This window comes from Squalius cephalus (genome assembly GCF_949319135.1).
Source record: "Squalius cephalus genome assembly, chromosome: 20".
Lineage (NCBI taxonomy): Eukaryota > Metazoa > Chordata > Actinopteri > Cypriniformes > Leuciscidae > Squalius > Squalius cephalus.
Window position 1 is genome coordinate 9150019 of NC_137141.1, and position 14033 is coordinate 9164051.

A 14033-nucleotide genomic window follows, 5' to 3' on the forward strand; every position below is an offset into this window, starting at 1 on the left:
ATTATGGCCAAAAAGCTCTTTTCTGAGGGGAAGTGTTTATGGAAATAGTGCAAGTGGGAGTGTGGATTTAGATTTCTCTAATTGATCTCAGGGAAAGAGAGAGGGCTGAATTTATATTTTCTTTTTCTTTCCCACCTCTTAATGGTCAACTATTTTTTTGCCTTTTGTTTCTTAATATTTCTCCTCCTCCACTTACACCTGACAGCAATAAACTTTGCATTTTTGTTTTTCTTTTCAGGAGTAACATTTCTTGATTTTTCAGCCACCGCCAGAGACACCCACCTCACCTCATACTCTGCCTTTTGCCTCCCTCCAAGTCAAACCTCTTATAACGTCTAATATCACCGTTCGTACGCAGGCCGTGTTGAACTCTGTTTTGGCAGGTATTTGAAAGTAAATCCTCGTCCCAGTCATGGAATGGTCCCTTTTCCTGTAGGATGGCTGCTGGTTCCCTATGGCAGAACTGATTTTCTACCCCCTCCTTTCCTTCCCTGCTTACATCACGCTGTCTGTCTGTCATATGTAGCGTGTATTTGTCTTTGCATAGGTTCTAAATATACCTAGACTTCAAGTGTCTTCATAAAGGCTCACGAAAACACATGCTGTGATTTGTTTAAAGAGGAAGTGTACAATTTTTGATGCTAAAATACTTGATTCTTTCTCAGTTTTGGTGCAACATGAAAGTGCATTCAAAACCCATTTTACTTTGAAAATGTGATGCATTTCCGAATACAACTTGATTTTATCCATCAGTGAAAAGTGTCCCCCTGAAATACGGGCAAAATCCCTTCACATTGTCTTGCCACAATGTCAAATTTGTACAGTTTGATGCTGAAAGTGACTTTTAGAAATTACACACTTCACCTTTAAAGCATGTGTTCAAATAGAATAGGAACCGTAAGCTGAGGCAGAAAAGAGGATATTATTATTATTATTATTATTTTCACCTCACTGCCATGTCTAACCACCTGCCGTCCATTAATGGAACGTCATTATGAACTTTTGTTTCTCGAGACACCTCTCACGTCTTTTTGCAGCATCCCTAATAATTGGGGTTTATAGGTTTAGCGTCTATAACGCACACCCAAACAAAGGAAAATACCAAAGTCAATCAGCCCTGTGCAGATACGCTAAACCAATGCCCCTCTTCTAGACGGAGTGCAGCTCATCTCAGGAGCCAGACAATCTGCACTCCCCATATGCCTTTAAATATGTATTATGCATGGAAATGCATAGCAGCTCACTCAAGTTTTCCCTCAAGCGCCGCTGTAGAGAAACTCACAGGCCTGACTTTGAGTCACACTCGCTGAACAGCTTTAGTGGATGCTCTTTCAAATGAGTCCATCCCACTTTGCAATGCTTGATAGGTTTTTAATTGTTTCTTAAAGGAAAGGATCTTTGTTCATGATAGTTAGTAAAAGTACTGTCATTCATTGTTTGTTCATGTTAATTCACAGTGCATTAACTAATGTTAACAAATACAACTTTTGATTTTAATAATGCATTAGTAAATGATGAAATTAACATGAACTAAGATTAATAAATTCTGCAGAAGTATTGTTCAGAAGTATTGTTACCATATTGTAAAGTGTTTCCTTATTTATTTTAATTAAATTTTAGTATTTCAACTTTTCTAATTGTATTATTTTTTTCTAATAATGTTTATGTTTTTCTAATAATAATGTTTTTTTTTAAGTTTATTTTTTTTAAGTTTAAATTTTATATATACACAATTTAAAATGATGTGTGTATATATATATATATATATATATATATATATATATATATATATATATATATATATAGTAGTCGCAGTTGAGACCCAACCTGCAGGTCTCTGGTTTAACGGTCTTCAATCTGTGTCCAGGTTATCGGGCGAGAACAGAAACGGTGAGAAGATGCAGCTGACGATGAGCAACATCAGTTCAGACGTTCTGGAGCTTCTCCTGGAGTTTGTTTATACTGGTTCCCTCATCATCGACTCGGTCAACGCCAAGACCTTACTGGAGGCGGCCAACAAGTTTCAGTTCAACACTTTTTGCAAAGTCTGTGTCTCCTTCCTCGGTAAGAAAAATTTACCTAGATGTTTCCATTTCACCAAAGCTGTGTTCCTAAAGCAACTATTTCACTTTACAATAAGGTTCATGAGTTAACATTAGTTAATGTATTAACTAACATGAACTAAGCATTAGCAGTCTATTTGTTACTGTATTTGTTAATCTTTTTTAATGTTAGTTAATAAAAATACAGCTGTTCATTGTTAGTTCATGTTAGGGTTAGGTCCACAGAGCATTAATTTGGCATTTTATTATTATATAATTAATATTAATTAATACGATTTTAAAAAAGTATTAGTAAATGTTGAACTTAACATTAACAAAGATTGATAAATGATGTGTACGTGCAGTTCATTAGTTACTAACTAATGTAGTTAACTAATGAACCTTATTGTAAACTGTTGCCACTAATTCTTTGCTGTTTGAATGAACAGTAAATTGCATGTATTTCATAAAACAGCCGGATCCGAATATGTACCGGTTTTTGTTCAGAGAAACTTGTCGCATCACGTTTGGTCAGTGAGATGGTGAAAAATAGTCATGAAAAACAAAGTCACGACTGTTTTTGGTGCAAGTAACCTTGTCTAACATTGAAAGAGGACCTCAGGAAATAAAAGGCTGCAATAAATGCAGAACATAATTGTAGTGTTCAATCTCTCATGGACAAATTATGATAATAGGCTTTCTAATGAGTTTGTTTTTGTAGGTACTCTAAAATCTTGGAGTAATTTACTGTAACTTCATGGTGAAGCCGTGAGGGAATATGCTCATTATTCATCCTGTCCATGTCTCACATTCTCTTTTTGGATTCTGTTTCCCCCTCAGAGCTGGAGGCTTCTGTTATGTTGATTGACATACGGGCATAACACACACACACACACACACACACACACACACACACACACACACACACACACACACACACACACACACACACACACACACGCTCTACTGTGGACTGAAGTGAATCAGAAATAATGTTGCTCATTACAGCACTCGTAATGGCTTGCACGCTGCTTGCGATCAGATGTCTTGACAATGATATACACTAATATCTAGTAATCAGAATACTTTTCGTGATATTTTAGTCAGATATTACACTACAAGCCAGACTCCGAGGAGACAATCCATACATATTTTAGCATGTCGATCCTGTCGGGTGGCAGTGGCCGGCGATCTGCACCATTCACAACTGAATTGAGAATGCAGTGGAGTCTATTGAGTTTCAGAATTTGCATTGAGATGCATACAGAATGCAGGATTAGAATTTGAATTTGATATTAAGTTCAAATTAAATAGATTAACATTCTAATAAATTCATGCTAAAAGTGTAGTTTCTGTTTGTAGTTGTTATAAAAATGTCACTGAATGGCCTGTAAACATGTTGTCATGCAACGTATATGACAAGTCTACAGAAACATTAATTGATATTAAAAATCAGTGTTTGAAATGCCACCTATAAAGTTATATTTAATAATTTACAGATATTTATTTACATTTATTTATAACAAATTATATATATATATAAATATATATATAAATACATTTCTAAAATATTTGTATTTGTATTTGCTTATGTATTTATTGTATGCCCGTATAAAGAATAAATAGCCATTATTAGTCAAAATTTATGATATTTATTGTACAAAGCAGAAATAGAACGATTTGCAAATAAATTCATGTTGTAAGTGTAGTTTATTTTTGTAGTTTTAATTTCAATTTTAAATTAAGTTAAAATTATTTATACAAATGTTTATGTATAACATAGTTGTTTACCATTTATTTATAATATTTATTTTACATTTATTATTTGTTTTATATTTATTATTATGCATATATAATATGTATTTATAAAATATTCATGTAGATATTTTTTTTCATTTGGTTTTGGTTTTTCACTTAGCTTTATTTATTTATTTATTTATTTATTATGTCTGTGTAAAAGATAATAAATAGGTGTTTTTTAGTCATTTGTGATTTTTAGGAGTGAATTTGGTTGTAGAATGTGGTTGTCACTTTTGTAAATAGTTAGAGCTTTGAGTAGTGGCGAAATTACGTTTCTTTCAGTATATTTGACGGCACTAAACTGAATTGAGTAATCAAAATGCTTTTTAACACTCATGAATTATGCCCTTTTTAGATTTGTGTTAGGCAGGTGCGAGGAATGTGAATAATGAGTTTAGCTCGGAATCAAAAAGTAAATGTCGGCAGCTTTGACAGCTCTGGTTTGTACTTCTCTTCCTATGAACCCCTGGGATCTGGAGCTTATTAATCTATCAGCACCTCAACAGCTATGAAATGACATTCTTTCCTGGTGGGAGTTGCTGGAGTGCTCCATCTACTTCAGTATACAAAAAAGTTATAGAAGAAAAATCGAAATGTTCAAGACTGACTTTAAAACTTCTTGTTAGCGTGACTGTTTCAGATAAGCAACATGACAGTTGAATGCGTATGAAAAGTGAACGCTCGCCAAAGAAGATTCATCTTGTGGGCAGTCAAGGTTTCATGAGCTGGAAAGAGTTCTGAGTTCTTATAATCATGATGGTGCATTGAAGTATTTGGTGATGGAAATCAAAGCCATTAATGGTTTTATAACCTTGTGTGCTTTCATCACACATAACTGTGTTTTAAGTGCTACGACGAGACGTGTGGTTTCTTGCGCCTTTATCCAGAGCTTTTCATATATGCTTGATTTAACGCAGGAATAATAATGCTCGCACCTGCAATTTCACCCAATTAAAGCCAACAGTTATTTACCGTTGTAGATAATGCAGCCTTTATAAAATCTTGCAAATAATTGATGCAGTTTAATTAATTGTAATAGTGGTTACAGCAATAATATAGAATAATTATTGATTTATTCTGAAATTAAATGCACACAGCATCACTAAACTCTTGTAAATTAGTCAAAATTATGAAATATAAATATTATCTATTATAAAATAGAATGCTGTAATTTCTATTTGTAATTTTTTTATAAGAATGTCACTTTTAAGTGTGAATTACATAAACATGTCATTCAACATATGGCATATTTACAGAAACATTACTTGATATTAAAAATTAGTGTTTGAAATGCCACCTATAGAAAGTTGTTCAATTTATATCCATTGTATAATATTTATTTATTTATACAAATATTTATTTATAGCATTGGTTTTACATTATTTCTAAAATATATATGTACATGTATTATTTATTTATATATTATATTTATATTAATTTTATTTATTAGTATGCCTACTTGTTGCCTGGCAAGCCAGACCTACATCAAGATGTTAGGTCTGGCAACTCACCATAGACACGGCTCAATCCGAGGGGTGGGATAAATGGCTGTCTTTCAAATTCCCTCTGCACGCAATAGGACAGCGCTTCAACCAACCAGAGCGTTTTCCCAACAGCGGAGCTTACGCTAGTTGATAGATTCAACTTTTGAATCTGGCCGGCAAAACTAACGAACACATCTTCCTTTTTTAAGAATGACTTAAGTGCCGTTCTTTGCTCTTTTCTCAAAGAAAAACTTAACTCCAAGTCCTCCAGAGTCGCAGCCAAAGCCGATTCGAAAGACTGTTCTCCAGCAGCAGCCGCCATTCTTTGTTTTCAAGTTGCAGGGAACCGTTGCAAATCTTTCGTCATTATGTTAAGCCCGCCCCGCCTACTCTATACACGATGTGATTGGCCTGACCCAATTTAGGTTTTTACTGCTCCGAAAGTCAACGGAGAGTTGCTAGACTACCCCTGGCTGCAAAATACATTTTGCTGCCGCTAGGGTGCGTCTAGATTTCTAGGCTAGCCTACTTGATATTTATTTAAAATTTTGCTCTGCTTGTTATTTTTATTTATTTATTTATTAGTATGCCTGTGTAAACGAGAATACATAGGTGTTATTAGTCATTAGTGAATATGGTTGTAGAATGTGGCTATCACTCTTGTAAATAATTGAACCAAATGGACGAAGTGACGCTTTTTCCACTTTATTTGATGGCCCTAACTTGAATGGGTGATCAAATTTACAATCAATGCATCACATAATGGAAATCAAATGAATAATATACAGGTTTAAGCCAAAACTGCTGTTTTAGTTGTGCATTATGAAGAATGAGCAGGTTTAATAGGGGTTTTGTTGACCTTTCATGCTGTAAAAAAAGGTCTGTGTCTGTCTGGGCTAGTCCCCGGTGAGCCTCCGGTCCAATCGATTCCCATGCTTATGTGTTTATCCCACTAGCTGCTTGCAATATTACATTCGCAGCAACACACTTGGATAAATGTAATCTTCCAAACACCTCTCACTGTTAATGCGTTCAGGGTTTGTTTTTTTGCTCATGCGTGTGTGTGTATGTTCCTCTCACAGAGAAACAGCTGACGGCCAGTAACTGTCTGGGAGTGTTGGCCATGGCCGAGGCAATGCAGTGCACTGAGCTCCACAACATGGCAAAGGCCTTCGCCCTGCAGAACTTCCCCGATGTGGCCGGTCAAGATGAAATCCTGAACATTTCCAAAGAAGACCTGGTTAGTTACATGTCCAACGACAGCCTGAACACAAAAGCTGAGGAGCTGGTCTATGAGACGGTCATCAAATGGATTAAAAAGGATCCCAGCAGCAGAGTCCAGGTAGGAAACCAGAGCTGGCTCATGTCTACATCAACCCTGGTTAGTAATGTAAATCAGGCTGTTTTCATTGGTGGTCATGTACTGCATAAATACGCTAGAGCTGCTTGGTATTGATCCTGGAGATCTGTTTTCCTGCATAATGTCCCACGATAGAGAAATTTTTCATCAAATGCGGTACATAGGAATTTGGTACCACCCAATTTAACTAATATAGTTTTGCCACAGTCGGTCTTCCATGTTTTATTTATTTACTGCGTGCGTTCAGAGTATTTCAGACATCCTATAGTGGATTAATACAATACTGCAAACGTTTGGGGTGGGTCAGTGTGTGTGTATATATATATATATATATATATATATATATATATATATATATATATATATATATATATATGTACGCGTTAAATTGTTCAAAAGTGACAGTAAAGACATTTATAATGTTACAAAATAATTATATTTCAAATAAATGCTGTTCTTTTGAAATTTCTATTCATCAAACAATCCTGAAAAACAATGTATCACGGTTTTGAAAAAAAAATATTGATTGCCATTTTCATTGATTGCCATTTTCAACATTGATAGTAATAAGAAATGTTTCTTGATCCCCAAATTATCAACCAGTATATATTATATAAATGGCAAGCAGAATGGGAAGAATCTCATAATCTCATAATAACAAATAATAAGTTATGTGAGATATATCCTGTGGTGAGAGAAATTTGCATCTACACTTTTAAATCCAGATATGTCCAAGTTGGGTTGGGTATACAAGATGTTGTATAGGCCATACTAGACTGACTCATGGGCCTTTATGATTTCTGAAGAATCATGTGACACTGAAGACTGGAGTAATGATGCTGGAAATTTAGTTTTCTAGTGGAAAACAGATATTTTAAATTGTAATATTTCACAATATTAAATTTTTACTGTATTTTTGAGCATAAGAAAAAAAATCTTAAAAAAAACTTTTGAACAGTAGTTTGAAGAGTAGTTTGAATTGGCTGATTCATCTGTGTTTGATTACATTTGAAACTAAATTTATAGGAATGTTGATATCAAAGATTGCCCTCAAATATGTGTATAACCAGCTCTCAGTCCCAGAATAAGAGAATGAAATGTAAACCAATGCCTCATCTGAATGTGTGCTGAAGGAATATTTCATCCTTGGTGTTTAAGCTGGAGCTTGTGTTTGGATGGAAGCCAGAAGAGTTTCAGAGCAGGTCTGATCCTGCCGGATTCGGAAAGTGACAAAAAGCTGCAAAGGAGCCAAAACATCACGTTCTTTGTTGCCTGTTTGACAGAATTGCAAGATTAAATCACTGGTGTGCGCAGAAAGTAATCAATTTCTGGAAATGTGCTATCCTTATTGAGAAATGGTCTTTTATGTTCTTCCTTTGAGGTGCAGTAGACTTTACTGATTTTCATATCTTTGTGAGCGTTCAGAGACGGTCTGAAAAGAGTCCTAGTAATACGGAAATGAAACATTCATGATGTCGTGCTCGTGCTCATGCTGAGCGTTTGAGGAGATTATCATCTTGAAAACGTGCCGTTATGTCCTTACATTAAATATACTAAAAGCCACTTGATTACATGCTGTTCTGTAGCAGAAAAGAGAGGAACTGACTGAACGGGAAGCGTATCATCCCACTCTGGCTGGACATCAGAGCTTCAGGCCAAGATGTCATTGTTCCTTACAAAAGTTTAATGTTTACTGTTTAGACCAATAATCACAAAGGACCTGTTTCAAGACTACCTTGGCTCCTTTCCAAAAACCTAGTGAGCTTTTTTAGGGATGACGTGTGTTTCTGCACTGAAAAATAAATAAATTCTGACTAGGTATTTTTTACTTGTTTTCTAGTACAAATATCTGTACATTCTTAAATTCAGATATATTTACTTGATATGAAGTCTTCATCAAAATTATCACACACCCGGAGCAGTGGGTCCCCCACCTACATTTCCTGCCGGTACTGAGACTCGAACCCGCGACCTTCAGGTTTCAAGTCCGACTCCCAGTAGGCCACGACTTTTTTTTTCCAGTGTGGCATGAAGGCTGTGGAAAAAAATACCCATAATTAATTCAGTATCGAAAGTATTGCTAAAAAAGTTCAGTCATCTAAATAAATGTAAAGAGTTTTACGTAATTGTTGTATGTTCTATGTATATTTGTCCGTATTAGAGTATCACTGCAACAGCTCACTATGTTTTGGAAAAGAGCCCATGCCTGAAAGTCTACAAGTTTCATAAATGGCAGGTTTTCTCCAGTATAATAACTTGTAACTTGTTTTCGTGGGCTAAGAGACATACACGTTATGCAAGCGTACTGCTAAAGGGTTTATTTTAAGTTTCTAAACAGTCAGCAGTAGTTAAAAACATGTGCTATGCTAATTAAGATTAGCATTGGTTGCATTATTTAAATGTCACCAGATGAAGCTGTCCTTTAGAAGTTAATGTCAAACTTGAATGGAAATGCGTATGAATGTGCAGTGTTCGGAAAGCTATTTTGAAACTAGCTTGTCAAGCTAAAAGATACTAATACATAAAGATACATAAATTGCAGTCAATATACTCAAGTTAACTTTTTTAGGGCAAGCTACAGTACAAGAACAAAAAAGTACTTTTAAGGACACTGAAGCTTTTTTAAGGAGATAGAAAATAAAAATATCTATGTGTATATGCTGTATATAAAGAATGAATGAATATATATATTTCTCGGCTGGATAAAGCAAACTAGCTTCTTGCATATAAAGTTTTGATGGATGCGAATTTTAATCAATGTAAAGCCGAATGCAGTGACGTACATGAGTCGTACATTATGCAGGCCTGAGTCCTTTATTATTGATGTACAAACAAACCATGTTTGTTCTCGACGCACTGATCGCACATATTGTATTTATAATACATTTCAGTACATTCACGTTGTTTCCACACACATTCAGGGTAACGTTTTTATCTGGAATGTGTATGTATGTTGCTGTGATTAGTATTTCTGATTGGATTTGTGTACTATTTTAGCCATATAATGCAGTCAGCTCCAGGCGGTTGGTTTAGTTTTAGGTGGTTGGTTGTTTATTTTTTTTTATTTTTTTGGCATCTCCATGTGGTCCTGTTCAGAATCGCAACTTTACATGTCTAAAACTTAAACAAGCTCTACAACCTCATTGCTTTTGGTGTGCATAAATGTATTAATTATATGGACCCCTTTAGGGCTGCACGATATTGGAAAAAAAATTACATTGCGATATTTTTTTCCCAACGATATATATCGCGAGCCATCAATCCAGGCTAAAGTCAATAATTACCATTCCATGTTATTAATAATTTCACTAATAAGCAAGCTTCATTACAAGTAACAAAAAGGCCACTTAATATTTTATTCCAGAAACATATTTCTCTCAGAATTCGGTGAACGTTCTACGCAGGACCTAACGTTCTTCGGGTTCTAGGACCTGAAAAATTATGTTTTCTGTGCTGATTCAGTGACGTGTTCATGTAAACGGCACCTAGACCCAGCAAAAGTAATGATTAATAATATGTAAAATATTACAATGAGACATTTTAATTGTTTATTAATAAACAAGTGTTTTCTGTAAAGATGAAGTTGACAATATACTGACTCGCGATCTTCGCAGCAGTGATCGGGAGAAATGCACTTTTCATACAGATTAAATATAGCTATATTTTTTTTAATGGTTCTGTTTAAAAGTAGAGATTTCTGTAGATAATAGATATATTTCTTTCTTTCTTTTTTTTTTTTTTTTAGGTGTGTGAGGCGAGTAGGCTACCTTTTACGCTGAGTTTCGGTTCATGGATCATAGCTTAATCTCGGGTTCAGGCGCTGGCTGCTATATTTAATTATTATTAATCATTATTAAATCCAGGAAATTGGATAATGAAATACTGATTAAAATTAAGATACAATTAATACAAAACGAAATTCGTTTTAAAGAAAGGCTTTGTGCTTTCTGTTTGAGGTCTCTGTGAAAGTTTTAAAGCAGTCTTTTAGTGTCGCTTTCATAACGGTCGCGTCCGTAATGTCACGTAACATTGTTTTTTCCTCATAAATGCGAACACGAAAAATAAACGAATGTTTAAAAAAGACAACCATCCACAACTTTATAAAACTCCAGCAAAGTAGCCTACCTCTTTTTGGTCAACATCCTCCTTTTTGTAGACGAAATAGGCTAGTCCCAAATAGCTGATTTTGACTTTTTTTTGCGGCAGATCCTCTTCCTCGCGCATTTTGAATGTTGGCTGTGAGCGCGGTGAGCTGCGGCACAGCGAACCAATCACTGTGCAGGCACGCAGAACGCGTATGTCACCCCAGCAAAAAGCCATACAACAAACTCGTGTTTACTGTGTGCTACCGTTCTCTTATGGGTACTACTAACGTTACCCTTCACATCGCATGTTCCGGCGATGTGACTATCGCTCATTCGCACATCGCGATGTCGATGTTAAAACAGAATATCGTTCAGCCCTAGACCCCTTATATCATTTGGTTATTAGGTGTCCTTTTGGATTTTCCAAGTGTCCATTTTTGGAAAATTACCTAAATTTAGCTTGATAAAAGTGTGCAGAAAATCCATTTTTGAGAGAATCATCTTTCAATCTGACAAGTTTACTTTGCTGGTTATAGGAAATTATGAAAAAAATAAACACGTTAAACAAGATAAATGATGCATGCTTAATTTCACAGTAATTATGCAGTTAATCTCTCTCTCTCTCTCTCTCTCTCTCTCTCTCTCTCTCTCTCTCTCTCTCTCTCTCTCTCTCTCTCTCTCTCTCTCTCTCTTTATATATATATATATATATATATATACACACACACACATATATATATTAGGGCTGACAATAGATACAAATTTTTAATCATGATTAATCACATCCTTTTGCATTAAAGAAAAATAATAAATACATGCATATATACAGTTGCAACTGAAATGATTCAACCCCCATATCAAATCAGGTTTATTGGTAAAATGTACAGGCTTTCAGCTGTTTGCAATGAACAAATCAAACAAAGTAACTGAAATTGCTCAACACAACACGTTGCAAGTGGTTCCCCCAAATTTAACTGAAATTCCGCAGTCTCAAAATTATTCCACCCCCTGAATAGAATCCCCCACAACAGCACAAATCTGCAAAACAGGTGTTGTCTCAGGCTAATCAAGGGGCTTCATTAGTTGCACCAGGTGTGCTTGAGCTAGAACACATGAAATATCTGAACTGTCTAGGCTTGTTGAGTGTCACGTTTGACTGCATGTTAGAAATATTGCAAAGAATGGTCCAAAAAGTTAAGAGAAGATATCATCGCCCTTCACAAACAAGGAACAGGATACAAAAAGATAGCGAAGGCACTAAATGTTCCTGAGACACCATTAGAAGCATAGTCAGCAAGTTCAAAGTTAAAGGAACAGTAGTTACACTACTGTACCTGGACGGGGTAGAGAAAGGAAGCCATCAACAGCTGCAATCAAATTTCTGAGAAGGCAGGTTCAGAAAAACCCTTGAGTGACTGCAAAAGACCTGCAGCAAGACTTGGTGGCAACTGGCATTGAGGTTTCAGCTGCACAGTAAGGCGCGTACTCTTGCATGTGGTTTCCATGCCAGAACTCCAAGACGTACACCACTACTGACCCAAAAGCACAAGAAAACGCTCAAAATCATACAACTAAGCCACAGAAGTTTTGGGATTTTGTTCTGTGGAGCAATGACTCCATTTAAGCCTACATTTAAGCATGGTGGGGCTTGATGATGATCTGGGGCTGCTTTGCATCCTCTTGCACTGGAAACCTGCAGCGTGTGGAAGGCAAGATGGATTCATTGAAACATCAGGAAATCCTAGGAGAAAATGTCATGCTGTCAGTGAGGAAGCTGAAGCTTGGGCGTTATTGGGCCTTCCACAACAGGCAGTGTTAGTCAACAGTTGTGGGAGAGGCTTGTGCAAAATGATGTCACATTGCCCAGAATCTGAAAACGGCTTGTTCTGAGACACTGCTTATGATGTATGGGGATTAAAAAAAATCCCCTGGGTGGATATTTATCATTATAGACCTTATGTAGTCCCGCTCCTTTTCAGCGCTGCGCTCGTTGTCTTTTGACTCCCGGTCTGTATTTTCACAGCGATCTTGCGTATTTATGAATGAACGGCTCGTTTTAAAATCTTCCCGGTCTACTGACATTTGTTAAGACATCTGCTTTGAACATTGTAATTCTCATGATAACTTTCGTTAACTTTACATTAAGTAAATCCACTTCAAAAGCTAATTACTCCTGGACTTATGCCATAGAAATATACAGAGCGACCAAAGACAAGTTCAAAGACAATATTCTAAAGATGGCGGCGCCCTCATTTCTCTGGCGCATAAGGTCTATAGGGTGGTTGTGTACACACACTGCCAACATACATTTATGTTAAAACACCCTGTAAAAGTTAAATTTGCATAATAGGTGCACTTTAAGTTATTAAGTCAATAATAAGTCATTAAAAGTTGTATTTTCAGTTGAATATATATATATAATATACTGCCCTACAAAGGCAAAAGACCTTAAGTCGCTAGAGTGTGGAACTGAGAAAAATGACTTTAAAGATTTTTAGTTGTCCCGCAAAATTAATTATAGGTAGGACACTGGAAATCTGGCAAATAGATGTTTTAGTAATGGAAATTATATACATAAAAAAATCTTGAGCTCAAACTTGACTTTTGACCACTATTTTAAAGTTACTGTACTCTGCCTTTGTATTGTCAGCAAAAAGTGAGAAGTCATGACAAGGCAAAAGGCAGTAACTTCCACATTATCAATATTTAGTTGCTGATCACCATTAACAAAATCATTATAGTAACACCTGTATAAAATCTAGTGATCATGGCATTTATTTTGTATGATTTACAATTATTTATAGCCATCTACTTATTGCTATCCTGTGCTTTGGTTGCATTCTGATGGCATTATTAATACATTTGACATGACAAAATACCTCCTATTAGTCCAGCGTTGACTCGACCGCGTTTAGGGCGGGGCTGAAGCGAAGTTTTGGCACTCTGCCAGCTAGTTTGCCGAGCTTTAATTATTGGTTGTATTCATCTGATACGGCAATGTGTATCGTTTTTCTGTCAACTCTGCATAATCCTTCGCGATCGATATCGCACGTTTGTCGATGGAGCAGACCATACTTAATGTTCTGACCGCTCTGAGGACATCAGAAGTTAGAGCGACTGATGGCAGCTGTACAAAGTACACAGGCTACACCGTAATTTAAATTTTAATGGACATTAAAACAAAGGCAGATAACCGTACAATCTGGTAGGTAGCATTATTTGATTGAACACCGGCACAGTAACTTCATATTAACGCACGGCT

General features: G+C 35.9%; 1 protein-coding gene across 2 annotated transcripts in view; it reads left to right on the forward strand.

Annotated features, from left to right (window-relative positions):
• Positions 1-14033, forward strand: part of LOC307148223 (kelch-like protein 29) — a 264387-nt gene that overhangs the window by 136899 nt on the left and 113455 nt on the right. For both annotated transcript variants that reach the window (XM_079853579.1, XM_079853580.1), the window contains 2 exons: positions 1868-2064; positions 6409-6668. In XM_079853579.1, coding sequence (XP_079709705.1) covers positions 1868-2064; positions 6409-6668 — 457 coding nt within the window. The remainder of the gene's footprint in view (positions 1-1867; positions 2065-6408; positions 6669-14033) is intronic.